The 22,850-nt window shown below is 34.4% G+C and overlaps 1 protein-coding gene across 17 annotated transcripts in view; it reads left to right on the top strand.

The window, feature by feature from the left end:
* rbm33b (RNA binding motif protein 33b) overlaps positions 1-22,850 on the top strand; it is a 54,010-nt gene that overhangs the window by 12,322 nt on the left and 18,838 nt on the right. For 9 of the 17 annotated variants that reach the window (XR_015478557.1, XR_015478553.1, XR_015478554.1 and 6 more), the window contains 2 exons: positions 16,547-16,664; positions 17,897-18,171. Coding sequence is in view for 9 of the 17 variants with exons in the window: in XM_087240952.1 (XP_087097078.1) it covers positions 16,547-16,664; positions 17,897-18,171 (393 nt within the window). In the remaining 8 variants the exon portion in view is untranslated. The remainder of the gene's footprint in view (positions 1-16,546; positions 16,665-17,896; positions 18,172-22,850) is intronic. The other 8 variants (XR_015478558.1, XR_015478555.1, XR_015478556.1 and 5 more) reach the window with 1 other exon arrangement.

The raw sequence follows: 22,850 nt of genomic DNA on the forward strand, positions 1-22,850 counted from the left end.
TTTAGACAGGCTGCCTTATGATTGGTTTAAATAGCATACTGCGGGAAAAGTATTAATCTGGATTGAAGCACACACACACAAAAAAAAAGAGTGCTGCATTCACTCCAGACATGGATGAAGCATCATGCGTGAGTGATTTACATGTTAAGTCAATGCAAAGATGCGAATGGACATCCTGTGGCGCGATTCGAGTGAATGAAGCTGCACAAATGTCCTTCAGCAGACATTTGTGCTACGTTAACCAATCAGGAGCTTGCTCTTGTAGGGGCGTGATTATGATGTAGTGCGTGTTGTTGGTGTCCCGAGAGGAAATCCTCTTGCAGACACTGGACAACAGTTCATCAAAGTGGGCTGGGCTCAGTCGAAAGCACCTCTCAAAGCTTCCATCATGCAGGTACAGTTTCTGGAGAAGTTGATGAACTCAGAGAGCTGTGTGCACATCTGAAATCAGGATCTAGTGGACTCAGACATGACCCGGAATGAATGTACGCTGTTTTTTTAGCATTCCTAAAGTACATAAATCACAGCAATTATCTCAATAAAATTTATGTTAGCCATTTAGCAACAAAGCTAGAGTCGCCGGGCAGACAGAGGCCCCGCCCATGATGCAAATAGGCATCTATTTTAAATTGAATTTGCCTGAATTTAAATTGAACACAGCCTAAGGCAAATTAGAAATTGTGCATGTTGAAATCACAATTTTGATACGATTTTAATTAATCGCACAGGCCTAGCATGGACTGACTTATGTGCTCACAAGTTAAGGGAGTATGTTATAGTTTTATTGTTTAACAGACATGACGGGCGTCTTTTGCAGCAACGAGTTTTTTTTTAGACAGTGTGACGATAAAACGACTTCCAACTTAAACCAACAGCAGCACCAGTTTTCATACTGTCAGTTCCAGAACAGTGGACCTATCAGAAGAGTTCTGAGGCAGGACTAGTGTTGCAAGCTTCTGTTTACAGTAACAAGTTGGCATGACAACAGCAACATGGCGGAAGCACTCCTGAGCACTGCATCTAGCCGTTTCAGCAATACACGTTCTTTGTGTATGGCTCCTTATGCCGAGTTCAGACTGCACAAATTTTCAAAATAGTCTCATCTTCGATGTTTTGATGCATGATTATCTGAGGTAGCATTTTGTTGGTGCTGTGTTTACACTGCAGGATGGATCGGCGACAGGGGGTTCCACATTGCATGACTTTACAATAGGAAGAATTGCTGACAACCAGAAACACATGAGAAGTGACATGGAAACAACGAGATGCCACATAGTATATCTTTTGTTATTAACTACATATTAAGAAAGAAGCCTTAAATGTTGTATAAAATTTACTTATTTTGTTCCCCTTTTGCTCAGTTTTTCTTCCATTTCTTGGCTCCAAATAGACCGAAAATAAGCTCTTCTAACTTTTCCCCATCCCCTGCTGACCTGCAGTTACTCATACTAGTGGATACTGCTCTCTCATTGGTTTTAGGTAATTGCCGATGTTATTTTCAGTCAAAACATATTTCATACAGCATGATTTGAATTGCAGGCAGCTCCAGGAATTTAGCATGGCAACTATCTAATGTTTGTCGCCAACTCTCTGCGATTCTCTCAGATCGCGTCTTTGATAGTCTATATTGTGTGATTGTTACTCACGTGAACGAGCTCTGATTTGCTTGTGAATTCATGCATTTGTCAGCAGTTTTTTTTTTTCTTCCAAAACCTGTCAGCGCGTCAAAATCAGGTCTAAAATCATGCAATCTGAACTTGTCATGAATTAGTTGTTGCACTGCTGTGGTGTTTTCTGACTAACTGCTTTGATGCACATCTGGACTGACTGTATTCAGTGTGGGAGTCCCTGAACCAAACCATGATGAATACATGTACCGATACACCCCTAATATTTATTTATTTATTTACTGCAATGTGAGCGCTATACTTTTTAATGTCAGCTTGGATTTTAACAGAACAAGAATGATGTTATTGTAGACTAACTTTGCATTCATAGTGTTTTTTTTTTTTTTTTTTTTTTGGGAGATTACAGAGCTGAGAGACTTGAAGCAATGCTGCTTTGGTAAACTGGGACCAGCTTCTGCTGTGGAATGAAAGACCTTGGGGTTAATAGACAGACAAGAGTTTGGGGGATTGATAGACACTCCATACTAACATAATCAACACACCCCCAGCCCCAGCAGACCAGCGCTCAGTGGGAATTTATGAATTTATTAAACATAAAATGCTTATCCTGACAACTATTAGCATGAATTAACTTCTATATATCTACTTGAGCATTTTCAATGGCGTCTGCATGAATGTGAAGGTATAGATTTAGAGAAGGCTGTTTTTTGTGTCCTTTTGTCGTGAGCTCAGTGAGTTTGCTTTACAAATTCATTTTAATTATCATGGGTTATTGCTCTTCCTATTGGTGTTGATATTTGGATTATGCTAAATAGCTTGGCAGTTTTCCACTTTGAGTCAATCAAACGAAATTAGCTTTGTGTTTTGCTTTGGATTTAGCATCTCTCATGTGGTAAAAAGATCTTTTTGCATTGGGCAATTACTGTATGCTCTAAACAATATTTGATTAATGCAGAAGGACAGTGGTTGTACATCCTGATAGTGCAGTGGTTTTGTTTTGAAGCTGATTGTTTAAATGATGATGAAGAAAATCATCTCTGTCTTCCTCTGGTCTCCCTTCTGAATGCTGAATGAAGCATTGCTGCTGTTGGATTGGCAGAGACTGCTCATTTAAGGTGTTGGGAGCGAGTAGAGTAAGAGGGAATTATGCATAGCTCTGGATTAGCATTATGTCATCTGCAAAAAGCTGACTGAAGTTGTTGATGTCTTCATTTACTTTAATGTAAACTGGTCTGTAGCATCTCAAAGTGGCCTGACATACCTGATGCTGATGTTACGGCATCTTACAGAGTTGTTTTCTAAGATTGGTTTGTAAATAGTACTGTTTAGACATAATGAATATCAAATATATATTTGTGAAGAACATTTTATTCTAAAATAAGTGTAATAAAAAGCATTTTCAACATCTAGTTTTCTTTTTCTTTAGTCATATAAATTAAGGTACACAAACATATAATTAAAAGAAATAGAAAATAGTAGAAAAATGAATACTATGATTATAAATTTAAATAGCTGCATTGTAAAAATGTTGATGGAATTACACAATGCAGTGATTCAAATATAATTTACTGTATTAAATGATAAGTAATTTGGCACAATTTAGAGGAAAAGATTAATAGTGAGTCTTCATGTTGAACTTTGTAGACAGAAATGAATTATTATAACTGTTTTTAATAAACAGTTACATAATTGTTTAATGTGAATAGGAATAAAACTGATTTAAAGGACTAGTTCACTCCCAAATCAAATTTCTTGATCATTTACTGTAGGGATGTCAAGTTTTTTTTTGCCTTTGAGTCTGAGCCATTTGATTTTGAGTATTTACCAAAACCCGATCCGATACCTCTATAATACATAAAAAAAACAAATAAAGAACCTTAACCTTATTTTAACATTCAACAACTCTATTAACAAACAGAGCACTTCTATGAGGTAGCTTGAACAATCTAAAATAATAACATAATTTCTTCACTTTTGGACATTTGTGCAACAGTAAATATAAACAAAAATCTAATATAAAAACAAACAGCACCTCAACTTAAAATACCCGGTAGGTAATCCCAAGTTTACATATCTCACAGTTTGCTATGGCAATGTTGTTGTCATCAACTTTATAATACTTCCAGATTGCAGGCATACTTGCTCTTCCCTCTTCAAGCTGCTTCCATGTTCTACATTGCTGCCGCCATTTAATCAATAGCGTCTCTGCAACAAAATGATGTCATGACGCACGGGTTGCTGTTTCTGTGTGACGTCAAGAAAGGTCTAACTCTGTGCCACCGCATAACTATAGATGTGGTAAAACATAATAATGATGACATTCTGATCGAGTCTGAAACCACATGATCAGGCCCAATTTACAATCCCGTAATCGGATCTGGACATCCCTAATTTACTGTCACTCAAGTGGTTCTAAACCAATATGAGTTTCTTTCTTTTATTGAACACAAAACAAGATATTCTGGTAGATGTTGGAAAAAAGCAGCCAATGACGTCCATAGAAGGAACAAAATATACTAGAAAGTCAATGGCTGTTTTTTTCGAACATTGTTTAATATTTCTTCCTATGTGTTCAATAGAAGAATGAAAGTCAAACAGATTTGGAACTAAGTAGAGGCTGAGTAAACGATGGCAGAATTAGCATTTTTTTGGTTAAACTACATTATCTCTTTAAGATAAAGTACTGTATTTCATTGGATTCCTAAAAATGTTCTTTCCATTTAAAGTGTTAAAGAAACTAACTTCAATCTTAATAGTTATATTTCATTTGGCGTGGTTTTTGAATGCTAAAAAACAAACAAAGCAGAATCCAGAAAGGATTCTTTTTTAGGACCCCCCTTGCTATTCCATAGTAGAAAGTTCCTCTTGAATTAACAACTTCTAGACAGATAGTTGATAAAATACTTTTAATATTAATTTAGGCAACTAAATTAAAATTGATTACACAGTGCTCTATTATTGCTCTTTTAGCAGCTCCCTTTTGACACCTTTATATTTGCTCGGTATATGTCAGGTTTCTCCCACTAGAGGAAATGGTTCAGTTTTATATGCCCTCTCTTTGTCTGTCCCTTCCTTTACCTTTCTGTCTGTCTCTGCGTGTTCCTCTGAGCCCCGTCTCTTTCTGTCCTGGAGTCACGCTAATCTGTGATCATGGCTTTAATAGACACAGACAGGCGGAGGAGAGGAATCACAGCCCCTCCTTCCTCCCTCCGCAGCTCCATTGTCTGCCCGCGTCACTGGAGAAAAGTGCTGAACTGCACCTTTTATTCAAATCATATCACATTTGATAAAGTCATCTCTCAGCCTAGAGCATCATATATACTTCTTTATTGCAGGTGAACAGTATCATTACCCTGCCCATCAAACAGTTTTGCTTTTTGTCACTTTCTTCAGGTTTGGCTTGTGGAGAAAATAAATGTTTTTTTTGTTTTTTTTTTTCTCTGTATTCAGCTTTTGATGGCAGATGAACTTAAAGAAGTAATTATATCAGTGTCTATGTGTTAGTATGGATATGAATGTTTGTTTCTCAGAAATGGTAATGTGAAATTAAGCATGGGCCAGTATATTATTCTGATTGGTATGCTAAACTTGAATAGCAATATCACGGTTTCACAGTATTGTAAATACTGCTCTAAAATATATTTTTGTTTTAAATGTCTGGGTAAAAAACAACAACTTTTTTTCTCCCAATTAAACACAATATATTATTATTTTGGGACATTTAAAATATTTTGGAGCAGTAAACGTATCAAGCTAAACAATTCAAATCAATCATTGCCTTCTGCTTTTTTTATTTGTTTAAAAAAACACAGATTTCTTTACAATTTAAAATGGCTGGAGATACTGTTGTCCTAAAAAAAAAAAAAAAAAAAAAATTCTTACTTATACCATAGGAACGGTTTTGGCTTTTTAAAACCTTGACCAAACTGCGGTATACCTTAAAAACGGTTATCTTCCCATGACTGTACTGTAAAACCCCAAAAAGTTAAGGTAACTCAAATGGTTTGTTGCAATCTGTTTCCTCATGGTTTAGGTAAAAAAATAAAAAATAATAATTATAATCTGTCTAATTATGAGTAATGTGAACTTAATCCATTTGACTAAACAAAGCAATTTGAGCACAGTAAAATCCAATAAATGAAGAGAACTCAAACCATCTGAGTACTGTAAAACCCAACAAGTTAAGGCAACTCAAACTGTTTGAGGAAGCCAATTGCTGCAAACTTAATTAAAAAAAAACTAATCTATATGAGTACTGTGAACTTAAGTTGAAGTAATGAGGTATTTCATTAACTCATTACTTTCAACTCTGAGTTCAAAACTCTTTTCAAATGAGTAGAATCAGCTTTCAGCACATTTAGAATTTTCATTTATTTCATTTGATAAAGTTGATTGTTGGGTTTTATAGTGTATGTGAAACTGCACAAATAAATAATAATGCATCCACATTAGTGTTCCAAATTATGGAAGTATATAAAAATACAGTGGTCTCTCGTTAATCATAGGAGTTATGTTTTAAAAATTGCCTGCAATTGGGGAAATTCGTGAAGTAGTCCGCTTTATTTTTTACAATTATTATCAATGTTTTTAAGCTGTAAAACCCCTCACTACACTTTAGACACTTCTTGTTTAAACACTCACGTATCTTCCACCTTTCTTTAACATGTTCGCAAGTCCAACTTTTTGTGCAATGGTTAGCGTCCTCCTCTTCTTTGCAAGCATGCAGTACAGCACTTCAAAGACACAAGTTTTTGAAGATTTTTGTAAAGTTTGTACTTTACAGGAGACACGGAATGTAGAGATTGATTGCCAATGGTCTACAGCCAATCAGGACGCAGAAAACAATGCTCAAATCAGAACGCACAACACCATGCGCTGAAAAAAAAAGCATGTCAAAAAACATATATATATTAGATTCTATTATTTTATCTAATTTTTTAGACATGGTTAACTTGTCAGTTTTTACAAATGTAAGTGGATTGAACAAAAACTAATTAAGTTGTCCCCAAAAACTCAAGAGTTGTGTTGATTCAGCTCTTTTTAACAAAACAAAGTTTCAACAAAAAACAAAGTCATTTTTTGAGTCGTTTTGGGTTAACACAATGATTATATCAAATCAAAATCACTTTTATTTCCACATCATCAGCAGCATGTGTACTATGATGAGTGAAAATGGATCCAGACTGTGCAAAAAACACAGAAGCATACTCCAAAAAACAAAATAATATACAATAAGCAATGTCGACTGTAATGCATGAAATACAATAAATACGTAAAAAGAGAATAATGCATAAAAAACAATAAATACATGAAAAACAATAAATACATAAAAGACAATAAATACCGTAAGAAAAATGCACATTACACACATGTAGGCCTATATTAAAGTCAATGTGATAGACGCACATTGCGCATTTTATATAAATAAAATAAAATCAAATAATTTTTTTGTCACATTATCAGACAGTGCAAAATACAACAGCATAATCCAAATAACAAAACAATACACAATTAGTAATATTGACAGCAATAAATACATGAAAGACAATAAGTATGTTAAGAAAAACTTACACAAATTATTACGCAACATTACACATTACACAAATGTAGGCATATATTGAAGTCATATCACATTTGATGAAGTCATCTCTCAGTGAAGAGCCTCATATATTTTGACCTCGTTGTTACAGATATACAGTATCATTAAACAGTGCTCGGCGGTGCAGTTTCATTAAACACTGCTGATCAAACATGGCCTTTTCACTGCCATCACATCCCTTCAGGCAAGTACAATCCACCGACAGGCCAAACCTCTAGAGTCCCCAGTCTCTTTCTGAGCCACTGAATAGGCTGTTTCCTGAGGACCTGAAGAGCCCTCTTTCGGCAAGGTCAGTCTCAGGCCCGCAGCCGCTTCTGCCTCAGGGCCTAGCAAATTTACTTTCATTTCATCAAGCTGTTATTGGAGAGAGCAGAATATTGAGCTGATAATATTTCTGTGGATTTATAGTTTTGGTTTGGTGTTAATTTGAAAATTTGTAGTTGTAGTACAAATGAGTTGTTATTTTGTTTACATTATTGTCAGTGACGCTGATACTGTTTTTTTAAAGAGCCCCTATTATGGGTTTTTGAAAATGACCTTTCCATGCAGTGTGTAACACAGTGAAGTGAAATATCCAACTAAGGCTTGAATCTGAAAGTGTGCTGTGTTTAAAACTATTGATTCATATATAAAAGAGTCGACTCAGAGTGGTTTAAATGAATCCTCGAGGTAACGAATCTTTTGCCGTGACAGCGTGACGTCAATACAGAACTCCCCGCCCACAAACACTGTAGCAGATTCAGGTTGAATCATTTCATGAAGACACAGTGCCTCTGAAGTGTGAGGGAAAGTTAGTGTTGTTTTCGTTTCCCAAAGAAGGTTTTTTTTCTTTCTTTTTTTTTTTTTTAAATGTCTCAGCATTATAGCCCCAGCCTTGTGCTGTGTTCCTGTAATTTTTCCTGACGAGTGCTTCAGCAATCTACATGCTTAAAAGAAGGATCAGAAAAGAGTATTGATTTATGGGACTGTCAGAACTTGACAGGAACTTTACAGTTCATGGATCAGTTTCTTACTCCAGTTAACAAGTGTAAATAAGTGCTATTTAAAATGGTAACAATATTCCTTGTTTTCTCTAGCTCGCAAAATGTATAATTAATTGTGTTTTGTTACTTGTAACTGCTCCAGGCGACTTGTACAGTATCTGGTCAACTCTTTATATTTTTATATCGCATCTAAAACCACGTTGAAAATGCAATGCGTGCCACTTTCTTTACAGATTTAAATGTGTTTGTGAGCTTATGATCCTCTGCTGTTTGTCGCTGCTATAGCCACCGTCAGCTGTTCCACATGTGCAGCAGTCAAGTTTCAAAATAGTTCGGCTTTTGCCACTGTGTGAATTAATACTGAATGTGTGTCGTTGTTATTACTTGGGGTTGTGGTTAAGAATAGAGCATTATGCTTGTGTTAAACTGCCTTGCTTTAATGTACTCTTGCATTAGGATCACTCATACACTCTGCTCTCCACTTTAAAATTTTTAATAAGCCGTCGTGGGCATTTCTCTCTGTCTCATGCTGAATGCAGTCAACCAATCGCAACAGTCTGTGTCATCGGACCAATCAGCACAGATTAGCATTGCGCTAAGGAGGGGTTTGGGAACAAATGACTGGCTGAACAAATCATATGGGAGTCGTTTGGAAAAAATAAATAAGTGTTTTTTGACCTTGCTCACATATTAGCCTGCTGTTAGGGAACTCCAAAACCAAAATATGATCTTTTATAATATAAAATAGGGGTTCTTTTATAAGGAAATGCATACTTATTAATAATAATAATAGAAATGTATTCTGTGAATGTATTATCGTTAATATAATTATTAGTTTGTTGTTAATAATATTTATAACTGTTTTATATTAATAAAATGGGATTAATGTAATAAACCTAAATAAGTAATATGTTCTTTTAGTAAATAGCTCATTTGTTTAATCATTCTTTCATGTCATTCATATTAATGTTATTAATCTCTAATTTTGAAAGCGCTTGGTTCATGTTTAAAAGAAGTCAAGGTGTATAAACAGAAATTAGTGTCAAATAAGCGTTATCCTTCTATTGGGTTGCCCTTGATGTTCATACAAAGCCAGGCCTGCTGTGGATCCCTTGAGCATCCAAGAGAGTAGCAGCTGCTCGCTCAGTGTGTGTGTGTGTGTGTGTGTGTGTGTGTGTGTGTGCGTGTGCGTGCGTGCGTGTGTGTGTGTGTGTGTTTGTCACAGACGTGGCTGTGTATATGTTTTCTACTGCTATTAATCACGAGTGCCCTGGCTAAACACTGTTTGAGTTGAATCTGTAAACATTGATAGTCGTCCTTGTGCAACTGGAAAGGTTTGATATGGGCTTTAGGCACATGTTTATTTCATTTCTAGGGAGGAGGGGGATTTAATGCTCAATAGGATGTGAGGTCACGGCATTCAGTACAAATGCCCCAGCATCAACATTTCAGTTCAATTGAAATCTTATTCAAAATATTCATAAAAAATCTTTAGCTTAAATTAGTCTTGAAATTAGATTTTTTTTTTTTAATTTTACCTGATGGCATTTGTGAAGTTCAGTCGTTTGCCATTGGTCAGCTTGCTTTTATAAAGTCTACAATCATTGGTTAGTAAAATATCTGTTTGTACATATTTGACATGATTATACGGGCAAAAATATTTCATCAATTTGTCCATTTTTGCCTGCAGGGACTGTGTGTTTGACCAAGTGCTGGTCTCTTTTCTTCAGCATTCGTTTTCCAAGCCCATTATGTCCATGTGCTCTGGATGCCCATGATGTGATGTATTTTTCCACTCTCAAATGTGAATCTCAATCGAATGCAGTACTTCAGAGAAGAACTCGGCATAAGCCAATCAGCAGTGTCACTGAGCCCAGGCTTGGTATGATGCCGTTTAGAATGCAGGTGACAAAATGCCCCCCGGAAACTTCCATTTGCCAGTGGGCATCTGATTAATCACGATTATCATACCATTATCATACAATCACACACTAATCGTACATGCAGGGTCCCATCTGTGGTGTGTGTGTGTGTATATGGAATATTTTCTGCGAAGAAAGGTGTTTAAATATTAATCCTGTCTATCATTTTAAACTTCATTGTACAAGAGCATTGAGTATTCCATTGAATTGAAATGGATGAATTGCCTGCAGTGAAAGATCTCATTAATTCCATTAATTGCGGCAGAGAATGGTTTGGCTGCTGTTTGTTTGCACTGGCTGAATGACAGCTCTGATAGTGAGTGAGGCAGATAAAGGCTCTTTGCTATGGATCAGTGGATTGCCCGCAAGTTTTTTAATTCCGTGATGTCAGAAGTCGCTTAAATGGCTGTTTGCGGAAAGGGAAATAGCAAAACTGCTGTCTTGTTAAAAACAGATCAAAAATAATCAAGGTCGTTTGACTGAGAGAGAGGTCGATTTTTGTGCTGGGTTTTGATTTTTTTGGATGCAGATGCATGATATTTTTTGCATATTATGTAGAGCTGTGTGATTTGATGTGAAAAGATTCTGATCTCAGTCCAAACATTCAAAGGATTGTATGTGTAAATGGCACTGATTTGGCTACGTGTTCAACTCTAATGATAATAATTTGTAGTTTGACCAAGAGGTGGCTGTTGTTGTCATGCATAAAAATTAAATGGCTTCAAATGCAGTCTCTTGTTTCTGTGCAAAAAAAAAGGTAGTACTGTGATTAAAACTGTATCATACAAAAGTATACACTTAATGTCTACAGTAGGAATCACTTTAATTAAAGGTTGTATCTTCTTGGCTGCACGATATTTGGAAATAAAATATAACTAGCATTGTGATTTTAGTTTTTCAGCAATTTTATATTTTACAATATGAATATAATTTCACAAGATGACTTGTAGCTATTTGGAAAGAATTTATAATTTTACGTTGATTGGGATGATTTTGTAGGGGAAGTCATCAAATATATAAAATTATACAAAATAACATAAAACATTACAACAAAGATAAAATTGAAATAATCAATGCTTCATGGTTTTCGGTGTAGTCTAGCTGCATTGAGGTTCAGAAACGCAATAATGAAATGTGTTTGATTATTTATTATAATATTTATTAAGTTATCTTAGTTAAAATGGCAAACTTTCTCAATTAAAGTGCCCAAATGTTTTAATTTAACTCTAATTTAATCACAGGCCTTAAAAACACTTAAAAATGAAAAAAAAATAATAATAATAATTCACACTATGACAACATATTAGATTAGGTCACGACGTTGCAGATCCTGCAAAGGGACCAGTGTTGTGCTAGTTGCTGAAAAATAATCACTAGTTACAGTTACTAGTTACTTCATTCAAAAAGCGACTCAATTACCTTATTGATTACTTACACTAAAAAGTAATGCATTACTGTTAAAAGTCATTTTTGAGTTACTCTTGCAAAGAACATTTTAATGCTCCCAAAAAAAAAGCCGATATTACGTCAATTTGGTGTTGCTTGGAAAATACACTGTTGATCAGCTTTTAATTAACAGTTTTAATTAATTTTCATTCTCACAACTAAAACACAAGACAGACTTAAACAAAAAGTTATTTTTTTAACTAGTTTAAGTCTGACCACCAACACAAAAATAAAATATCACGAGATGATAAACCAGCTAAACAATATATTCAGAAAGAAAATAGTAAAGTTGCTTCAGCATCATAAAAGTTTGTATTTGTTCATTCACAGCTTGAGTATGAAAACAAGCAACAGTAATCAATAAACACAAAACCTTTGAAAAATAAATAAAGTAATCTGAATTATCATTCAGAATCAATTTGGTAAAATCCAGCACCAAAAAACTGCTACTATAGACAACCATAAATTATATGAATTTTAAACGAAAACAAAACCACTGCTCAAAAATAAAGTCTAGGAGCTATTTAAACAAACTACAAATTAAAAGTAGTATGTCAGCAACTTATGGATAGTAAGCTGTGTATATTCAAAGTGCAAAATCTGCTTTTGTATACAGCTATAAAAAAATGTAAAACAATAAAATCACTACATTTTGTTCGAGCAGTACAACACTATACATTTAAATAACGTGTTTTGAAATATAACAGAAATTTGTCACTGTGTCTGCTAAACTAATCATCTTTGTTATACAAATAACAAATGTGTGCTTATTTATTTGAAATAACAAGCATAGTAATATTAATTAATAATGTCAATAGTCTCTCTGTCTCTCGAGCACACGTGGTCTACCTTGCGCGCATTCAGTCTCTCTCGCGAGCACACTTGACCTCTCTTGCACACACCAGGTCTCTGTCATGTGCACTCGGTCTGTTTTCACTTGACTTTTTCCAGTCTGGTCACATCATACATGATGCGTCTTCTTTACGATGGTTGGTTGGCATCCACCAATCCCACAATGCATCACCTCTGTAAACAGGAAAATGTGGTAGACTGCAAACAAAATTAATTCATTTGTGTAGTAAGTAATGGACATACGCATCATATTGTAACTATAACGGAGTTACTATATTGAAAAAGTTATGCGTTACATTATTAGCTACTGTCAAAAGTAACGTGTTATTAGCCCTCACTGAATGTGACTATGGCAGATTTAAACACTGCAATATAGATTCTAAACCCCTATTAACTACATTGTTAGACCATTAGGTGGAAACAAGGAACTGTTAAAAATATGTTTGCCATTTACAGTAATTATCCTTTTTCGTGAATTAGTTCAAAAACATTGTCTCAAATAGTAATGAAACAAGTAAAAACCTTGAATGAGCCAGTGAATCATTTATACAATTTTATGAAAAAATACATAATTTTTTTTTTATTAAACTAAAATAAAGTATAATTAAAAACGCTGCTGTGTTTAACATTTTGTCAAAACCACAAATGTTTTTGTTATTTTTGTTTTGTTTTTAAGTTGTTTATTAAAAAAAAAAACATTAAAAAAAGACTGGTTCTAGAAGTTGGAGGTCTGTATTTCTGCCATCACATTTTATGCGACTTGGAATTAGATTAAATTATAGCAGTGGCCTCTAGTGTGTACTTTCTGTGACAATAACCTTTGACCACAGTGTATCTGTACTCGATACACATTTGAACTTGGAAGTTAACAAAATGTTCTGCAGCAATTGTGTTTACGCAGTTCCTAGTTCCATGCCCTGAGCTTTCAAGCAAAAGGAGTTTTTTGCATCCCAACCACAAGTGGATCCTCTGAATGAGAATTCAGCCTTTTTGGCTAGATTTTAGAGAAACATTTGATACTGAAAAAGCTGCCTTTCAGTGACACCCTGATTTTGCCTTGGTTAAAAATATATTGTAGCTATTTGCACCATGTTTTCAGAATCTCACATAAATTATACAGAAAATGAGCATTGGTCAAAATAACAAAACTGTCTTTAGCTGTTCATATTCATTTTAGCACAATACCAACGTTTTAACTTCTGAAGACAGAGGAAATAAACAATTGGTGAATTAACTCAGATTTTCAATGACAAGATAAAATCTATGATGAGGTCAGGCTGCTGGACAGTCAGGATGTTGCACACTTAGCCATGATGAAGAGACCTGACCTAGGCGTCACCTTCATCAAACTCCAATGCTGGAGATGCTTACAGATTTATACTTATCCTACACTTACAGACTATTATTCTATCCAATATCATTTTCTGGGGAAAAAAGTGCTCAATTAATTTTTCTCTTGACATTTTTTAAAGAAATGTTATTAGGCCTTTAGAAAATAGAGCCAATATTAACATTTTACCCAAGCACACACCTAGTAGGACACCTACATTTTTATCCCACATAAATGTTCGTCTTTTGTGCATTACAATATTCAAGTGATTAAAAAATGTACCTCTCCTGCGATAAATGATGTAGAAAATCAAAAATTAATTCTAATTGAATAATTTTGCCCTCACTTGACCTTCTTCGGCGCTAGCCCTACAGCAGTTTTTAATTCGAGTGCGCTGAATATAAACACCCCTCTCATGACTCTCCATCTCCGCATCAGCATCTCTCCTCCAGGAAAGAAGCCCAGCGGCGTGAGCGGCTTCCAGTCTCGGTGTTCGAATTGCCATTGAAACGGGAAGACAACAGACAGAGCATGATTCTAATGAAACATCCTCCCATTGTCCTCCAAATCATCTCCGTTTATTGAATGCGCTGCAATCCACACCTGGCTCCAACCCTGGAGAGCTTCCGCAGCCTCTATCTCTGCCTCTCTCTCTGTAAACGCAGGATTAGCCATTGAAAGAGCATTCTTGGTTATCAAATTCATACAAACGGCGTTTGCTTTTGTGTAGTGCTTTTAATTAAATCCTACCGGGGGGCTGGAACTGACCTTTTGAGTGGAGAACTGATTAAGCGCACAATGGCCAGTTATTTCTGAACCACAGTCTGTTGCATAGAGCTGCTGATTAACTTTCTGTTTAGGATGACTTGGCTTGAATCTCATTCACGCACAGGCCAAGGAGAGGAGGTGGAGGAAAAAAAAAGGAGTAATCAATTCTGGTTTAGAATGTAGATTAGGAGCGATAGCATCAGGTAATTAACAAGGGTAAGGGTGGCATTTTTGTACGTGGAGTACAGTGAAAAAAGGGCTTATTTGAGAGCCGAGATGGATGTTTAAGAGGATAAAGGTGAAATCAGGGTGGGTAGGTTTTTCTTTGAAAGGATTAGTGGATTGTTATCATGCGCTCCCCCTCTGAAAAGCGCAGTGCAATTATGACAGATGTGCGAAATCATAATGGACAGGCTGGCAGCAAAGTTTCTGCTAAGTCTGGAAGTCTCTCATAATGTGTGAATATGAGCAGAAAAGCAGTGAAGAACCATGCTATTTTGCAAAAATAGCAGTAATCTAAAATGTTGGTTTTCTGTTTTATTATATATTTTGAACAGTAATTTGTCTATTGGCAAAGTTTTACTGCTTCTTTGCAGAAATTATACTTTTGTATCAGAATTATTTGATGAACAAAGTTGTAAAGAAAAGCATTTATTTGTAACAGAAATGTTTTGAAATATTATAAATGTCTTTTTCACTTTTTTATGCATCCAGTGTGGGAAGACTTTTGGTTATATGTGACGATGCCTTAAAATTACTCACCAGGTTCTCTTAATAATTTTGTTCTTTTGTCAATAGTAACCACTGTGTACATCCTGGCTTTACATTTATTAGGCCTACCAGTAAACATTTGCAATAAGTGTTTGTATTATTTTTTCAAACCAATAGAAAACAATAAAAGATATTGAAGTAAAAAAGAATTCATTGATTTATGAAGTAAAAAAGCTCTAAATAATGAAATTATGGGTTAAAAATTTACCTATTATTTGACATTGATGTTTCAAATAATTATTTTGAAAATAAAAATTAGGCACTTGCATTTAAACCACTTTCTATGCCGACAATAACAACAAAATAGTCACAACCCAACAATGGAAAACATCCATACACTCTTGCAATTACACACACACACACATGCGCGCTATGGCCAATTAAGTTTATTTAATTTTGGAAAACTGGAACACCTATGCTAAATATAAAATCTTATTTTATGCTATATATATTAGGGATGCTCCAATCGATCTGCCGAAGATCGATATCGGCCGATAATCACATTTAATTACTCAATCTGTACTTGCTAAACTGGCCAATCTCATGGACAGATCGCATGTGATTGTTTATGTTTACAAGCAGAGGAAGATGCACAAGTGCTCCCCTATATTATACATAGCCTAAGCTGAAGTAAAATGAATAAATAAATTATTTTTGTAAAGCTGCTTCTGGCCATGACGTGTTCACACCTAAATGGTTATTATAAGAGAAGTGTTTAAGGTAGTATATACAGCATGCTTAGTTTATTCTTGGGTAAAGCGAGGTCTTCCCTTAATGATCATACATAGAGGGAAAATGTGTTTAATTCATTATAAAGCTTGAAGCATTAGAATCGGTACTCTGTATCAGCCAATCACCATGACAAGGAATCAATACTCTGTATCTGCTGCAAAAATCCCTAATAAATATGCGAGTACCTACTTTTTATTTTCAAAATAATTCTTTGAAACATCAATGTTAAGTCATGGGGAAAAAAATATGCTCAATCATCATTTAGTGTAAAAAAAATAAACAATCATTCTAAAATTACATTTTCGTTTTTAATATATATATTTGCTTATTCAAAATGTGTGTGTGTGTACTTTTTAAAATAATGCATTTGGAAATGCCAATGATTTAAAGATGAAGTACTTTAATGCTGTGTAATTAATTTTTTCATGCTCTCAAATAAGCATGCATTATTTATATGTTTCAATGTCAGTACGTGTTTTTACTTTGCTCTTTTTGTTGTTGTTTGTGTGTATTAGGTTGTGTCTGAGTTTCGAGCAGGTCTCTCTCTGCAACCCACTAGTCATCATCTCATACCCTCCAGCAGGGGACAGCCTGACCCAGAAGAACCCCGCATCAGACCCTGCCGCAGCCCTGGTGAGACCACATATCCCAACAGCACAGAGTGCTCCAGACGGCTGAGCAAACAAGGCTACAAACACATCCGGTCTCAGAAGCTGTATGTTTAGATGCACTTTTTTTTCTAATAGAACCATCTGTTCCCTTGCTTCACTAGAGTTAGGACACTGAAATCTAACCTTGTAATCTGAATCAGTAAATCAGTGTTCAAATGTTTATTATTTTAAGGCAAGACTGTGGATTTTTTATATTAAATGAAACAACTCTTATTCAATGTAATATGCGCTAATTTGTTTACATTTCTATCTTAAAAACTATGAAGACTCCAATTTTTCCTTTTTTTGCTGAGAATTACATTTTTCCACTCCAGAATCAGACGCATTGGCCAGAAAAAAAACACAACTATTTGTAGAATAAAATCTTGTATATAATCAGGCAACTTATCTTAGAATTCTGGAATCTTAAAATTATAGAACTAGAATTTTATATTCAATCTCAACAGTTTAATTATCTTTTCTTTGCATATGACTATAAAACTCTTTAAGAGAAGCTAAAAACCCCACAAAGACTGATAGGTGCATGACAAAAACTTGTTTTGCCTGCAATGCTACTGCTTTCATTTTAGCAGAGGTACATTAAAGTGGGCAAAAGTGACTCTGAAGTCATTTCTAATGTTTTTAAAACATTTCCATTTCGAATATATGCTGTTTTTAATGTACTTTTATATTTTTATTGTTTATACTATTATTTATTTATTAAAGAGGTCTGAGGGGAAAAGTGCTTAACTGTTTTCAAAGTTAAGAAGAAATATTTGCTGACATTCAAATCAACATTTTGGAATGATTTTTCAAGACACTTGCGACTCTAAAGTCGGGAGCGAAGCTGACAAGTTGTGAATGAATTACATTTTAACGCATATTTAAATGTGAAACATATTTTGAACTTTAATACATTTTGTCAATACTTCATGCAAATTTTCTTTGAGTAAATGCATGCTTGATATGCATACACTTGTGAAGAATGCAGATTAGATATATGAATTCTCACTCTGAACGACACAGAAATGCCCATTTGCCTGTTTGACCTTTGCTCCATCCTCAGCACCTGCTGTATGCAGTCAAGACACCCGAGGTGCAAACAGAAGTAGAGATGTCACATTAGATCAGCGGAAATATGGCAATATGGCACCCGCATGTTCACTTCCCCTCTCTCTCTTTTTTTTTTGTCTTTGTTTCACCCCTCCTTCAAAGAGCCGGCGTTCCCAGGACAGCATATGTTTGATCAACAGCACTGTGCTTCAGTCTTGGACACTAATCCGCTTCTCACTGGACCTGCTCCCATGGGCTCCATTCAGCCTGGAGGAAATGAGAGTGACCCCTGGAGGCCCAGTCCAGCTTTGCAGGAGCCCAGTGATCTGTCAAAGCCTGGGACTCCCCACCGCGGGCACTGCTCTCTCCAGAAACATCCATCAGCTCCGTCCGGCTGCCAGTTTAACGCTCCCTCTGGACAGTCACAGGTAACACAGGTAGTAATACTTATAAAGCATTATAAGGGTTATCTTAATGTATTATAATTGGTGGTTATAAATGATGAAACCTGATTATTAGCATCAAAGTTAAAAGTTTGCATGTGTAATGTGTATATGCATTGTGTACACAAACATATATATTTATATATATATGTATATATATGTATATGTATGTATATGTATGTGTATGTATGTATGTATGTATATATATATATATATATATATATATATATATATATATATATATATATATATATACATACATACATACATATGTATATATGTGTGTGTGTGTGTGTGTGTGTGTGTGTATATATATATATATATATATATATATATATATATATATATATATATATATATATATATATATATATATATATATATATATATATACACACACACACACATATATATGTATATGTATGTAGATATATATATATATATATATATGTGTGTGTGTGTATATTTATATATTTTTTTTGTATATTTTATTTGTATTGAAAATAAATATTTTTATCAATACAAAATAAGCCTTTTCTCAAATATAAAAATAAATAAATGAATGAATAGTATAATATTTTTAAGGGGAGAAGCATGTTGATTTGAAAGGTAATGTAATTTTTCAACTGTACATTTGAATAATAAACTAGAAATTATCGCTGCAATTTAATTTGAGCAAACACTGTCATTGTGTTTAGAGGTTTTCTAACACAAGTGTGTGCATAATTGTTTTTATTGTTGTATGTGCCACTCATCACTTTTCATTTTTCTTTTGCTGAAATACCAGTGTACATTTAAATATAGAATATGAGGTTATCAGGAATTAATGCATGATGCATGCAATACGATTAGGAATTCTTGTTTAACTCTTGTTTTGATTATCTGTCAGTTAATACATTTTATTTGTTTTAATAACTGGACTATCCATGCATTATAATGCTATAAGAATACCATAATAAAGCATTATATAAACACAGGGTGCACAGAAAGTATTACTAATCTCCATAACATGTGGACGCCATGTGGGTGTCACTAGACCTCATTTACTGGGGCACGTGCCCCAGTAAAAATTGCCAGTGCCCAAGTATACGCTTTGAGATACGATTTACTTTATATGCAAGTGTATTTAGCTATTAAGAGTGGTAATCCCAGAATAAAGACGTTATTCTCTATATGCAAACGAACCAACACTGATAAAAGCAATGTAGTTTAATCAAAAAGCAAACTGAGCATGTGCACAGTAAAAAAAGAGCTTGATGCTAATGCGCTGCCCTGCTCCCGGTACAGTTGTGAACATGCACGCCAAAAAAATAGCCGCGCCGCTCATGCGTTGTGAAACCTTCATAACACTCTTTTATGAGGTGTCACACGCAGTGAGTTTTGCAAGTCGACAAAACAAAGTTCATATGACTGTGATCTTATTTATACTTCACGGCTCCTGATCGATTGTTTTTGATATGAAGCAGAAAGGAGGGATGAAGTGACATGAGTCAAGTCTAAGACAACGAAACAGATAATTCTATAAAACACATTTTTGTACTGTATTGAATTGTCTATAAAATTTCATTCTAATAAAATTATTATCCATGCAAAGATTTCTTAAATTATCTCATCACTCCAGTTGTGTCTTTAGATTGTTTTCCAGTTACATTTAGGATTAATTTCTGTTATTTATTTAAAATAATAATTTGGAATTTTTTTTTTGGAGGGGGTGCTGTGCCCTAGTAGAGCTTTGTCTAGCAACGCCCCTGCTATCCTCTAACAATCCTCATTGTCAATTATTACATGAATACTCTCTAGATGAGGGGTGCCAAAACTTTTTATTATAAAGGGCCAAAAACCAAATTTGATTGAGGGTAGTGGTTCTAAAGTAAATATATCAAACTCTATTACATTAAAGTTGCCATGGATAATTTGCTAATTTATATAAAATTTAAAGGGCACCTATGATGAAAATCATCTTTTGTGAGCTGTTTGGACAGAACTCTGTGTAGGTGTAGTGTGTCCACAGTTATATTGGGGTGATATAAAGACAATCAGTCTCTTTTTATTTTATTTCCGCATGTTAAAATAGGATCCAAATCTCTTTCATTTTGAGGCTGACCGCAATGTGATGTAGAAGTGCGGTTTCCCCACCCACCGAATTGATTGACAGGCGCATATTAACATGTCTCCGTAGTAACATTTATAATCATATCAACAAGACAGGACGTGCGCAAAGCAACTGGAATTAAAAGATCTTTTTAGCTCGTGATTATTAATTGTCATCAAATGTGATCAAGAATAAGTTTTACAAGTTTAAAACGTTTTTAAAACTGTGCATATTTGTAATGAATTACAGCGATTTACCGTCTTTATCCCCACAGCTGCATGTCAGTACATTTATAAAAGTTTGTGGACGTTAAATCATGTTTATTTTGAACATTAACATAATGGATATCCATACAGCAGTGGAAATTAACCTGTCACAACAGTGTGAAATTAAGCCTGTCACATTTGCTGTGCAAAACTTGCAAAGTTAAACGAACGTGCTGTGTGTTTGCTGTGTGTGCAAAAACAGCTATAAGATGCTCAGAGCTAAAAATTACAAACTTCTGAAAGGTAATAATAAATAATATGATTGGTGTTTGGTTTGATTGTGATTGGTTGAGATGAAACTCATAGAAATAGACACATTCTGGAGACACAAAAGAAAGATCTCAGATCTTGAAAGAGGAGTACAATATGTGCCCTTTAAAAATAACTGAATAAAAAAAAGATTTATATTAACCAATGTAGTATAATCTTTTTGAATTGTATAATGAACGTATTACAGTAAAAACAAAAACAATCCCATTTATAACAGAAAGAAGTTACACTAGTCAAGCTGCACCTATTTTTGCCTTGATTTGGTCACCAATGTCTTCTCCATTGTCCTGTGTCCGATGAGTGTGAGTGTTTATATTTTAAGAAATCTGATTCGGTAACATTTTAATTCAGTTTGCTTTTTTTTTTGTAACAAACAAAAAAGGTTACTTTTAAATTAAAATGATGATCTCTGTAAAAAAAAAAAAAAAAAAAACCTGCCCATCATTAACACTCTCTTCTCAGATGACATGGTGGGACAAATCACAGTAGGCCATAGTTTGGGCATCTCTGCTCTAAATCCTTTACCTTATCATTAGGTTTAGTGTTCTTCTCTAATTTAATACCAAGTTCCTGTTTGCCCAGTTTGTCAGGTCTGTGTTGTAGCATAGTGGTTAGTTAACATTGCTTTGGCTAATTAAAATGCGGACAGCATGACTTTACAAAACAAAATGCCAGCATAAAAGAATTAAAGGCACCAGAATTGATAAGTAAATTAATTTAATTTTGAGTTTAAAATGTATGAATGATCAATAATGGTAAGCTTGTTTGTTGTCATAGACAGTTGGACCATAGGCTACGCTGCCCTCTAGTGTTTTAAGGCAGTTTTGGGCAATTGTTTGCCATTTAGGATCAGTAGGCTGAGCTGGATCATTACTACATCAAGGCTTTTTTTTTCTTAAACAGATCAATACATACACAAGGATGAGAAATAATCCTCTGGCCATCCTAGAAGTATTTTTAAAGATTTATGCAAAATTGAGCTGTGAACTTGGCCGTGCTTATGTGATATTTTCATTCTGTGAGTCTCAAAGTAATTTACACCACATTATATTATAAAGGCTCATTTTAGAGCTCTTTTTAATGACTTTAAAAACTCAGATATGATTATTTTGCTTTGTTTTGTTTGCACATGATGGAAAAACTCTAAACTCTTTATTCATCCATGTGCAAAAAAGAATATAATATGATATAAATGTTGAGTTTGAGTGCAAATTATTTTAGAATTCAGAATTTTAAAATAACTCATAACAGATTTAATATCCAATTTTAGCTAATCATTTTCAATTTAATTGAAATAATTTGGTATTTTAATTTGAATAGTTTCTCTGTCAAAGTATATATTAATTCAGCTGAATTGGTATCCAACAAAATCAGTTCATAGTAAGGCATTTCATCATGGACATTGCAAATCCTGCAATGTGACTTTACCTGACGTTCACACTGCAAAGTCTGGGTTAAAATGGAAAGTTTCACTACACTCCACACACTACAGAATCATTCCAGCCAATCTAAAACTATGTAGCTAGTCAAGTCATCTGGCGAAATTGTATTCATATTGCATATTTTTTTGCAGAAAAAGTATTTATTGCAGAAAAATATTTATTGCATTGCCTGTGTGTATATAGTGGTGGAAAGAGTATTGAAAAATCATACTCAAATTAAAGTACCATTACTTGCAAAAAAATGTAGTGCAAGTAGAGTTAAAGTATATATTGCAAATATTACTCAAAGTATGAGTAAAAAGTAGCCCTTTTAAAAGAACTCAAGAGTAGTGAGTATTATGCTAGGAAAGGTTTATGCATTTACATGTGTGTGTGTGTGTTTGTGTGTGTGTGTGTGTGTGTGTGTGCGCACACACACGCACACACACACACACACACACACACACACACACACACACACACACACACACACACACACACACACACACACACACACACATATATGTATACACATATATATATATATATATATATATATATATATATATATATATATATATATATACACACACACACACACATAAAGCGTTTAGTGCCATTTGA

The sequence above is a fragment of the Danio rerio genome, chromosome 2 (assembly GCF_052040795.2).
Source record: "Danio rerio strain M-AB ecotype USA chromosome 2, GRCz13ab, whole genome shotgun sequence".
Lineage (NCBI taxonomy): Eukaryota > Metazoa > Chordata > Actinopteri > Cypriniformes > Danionidae > Danio > Danio rerio.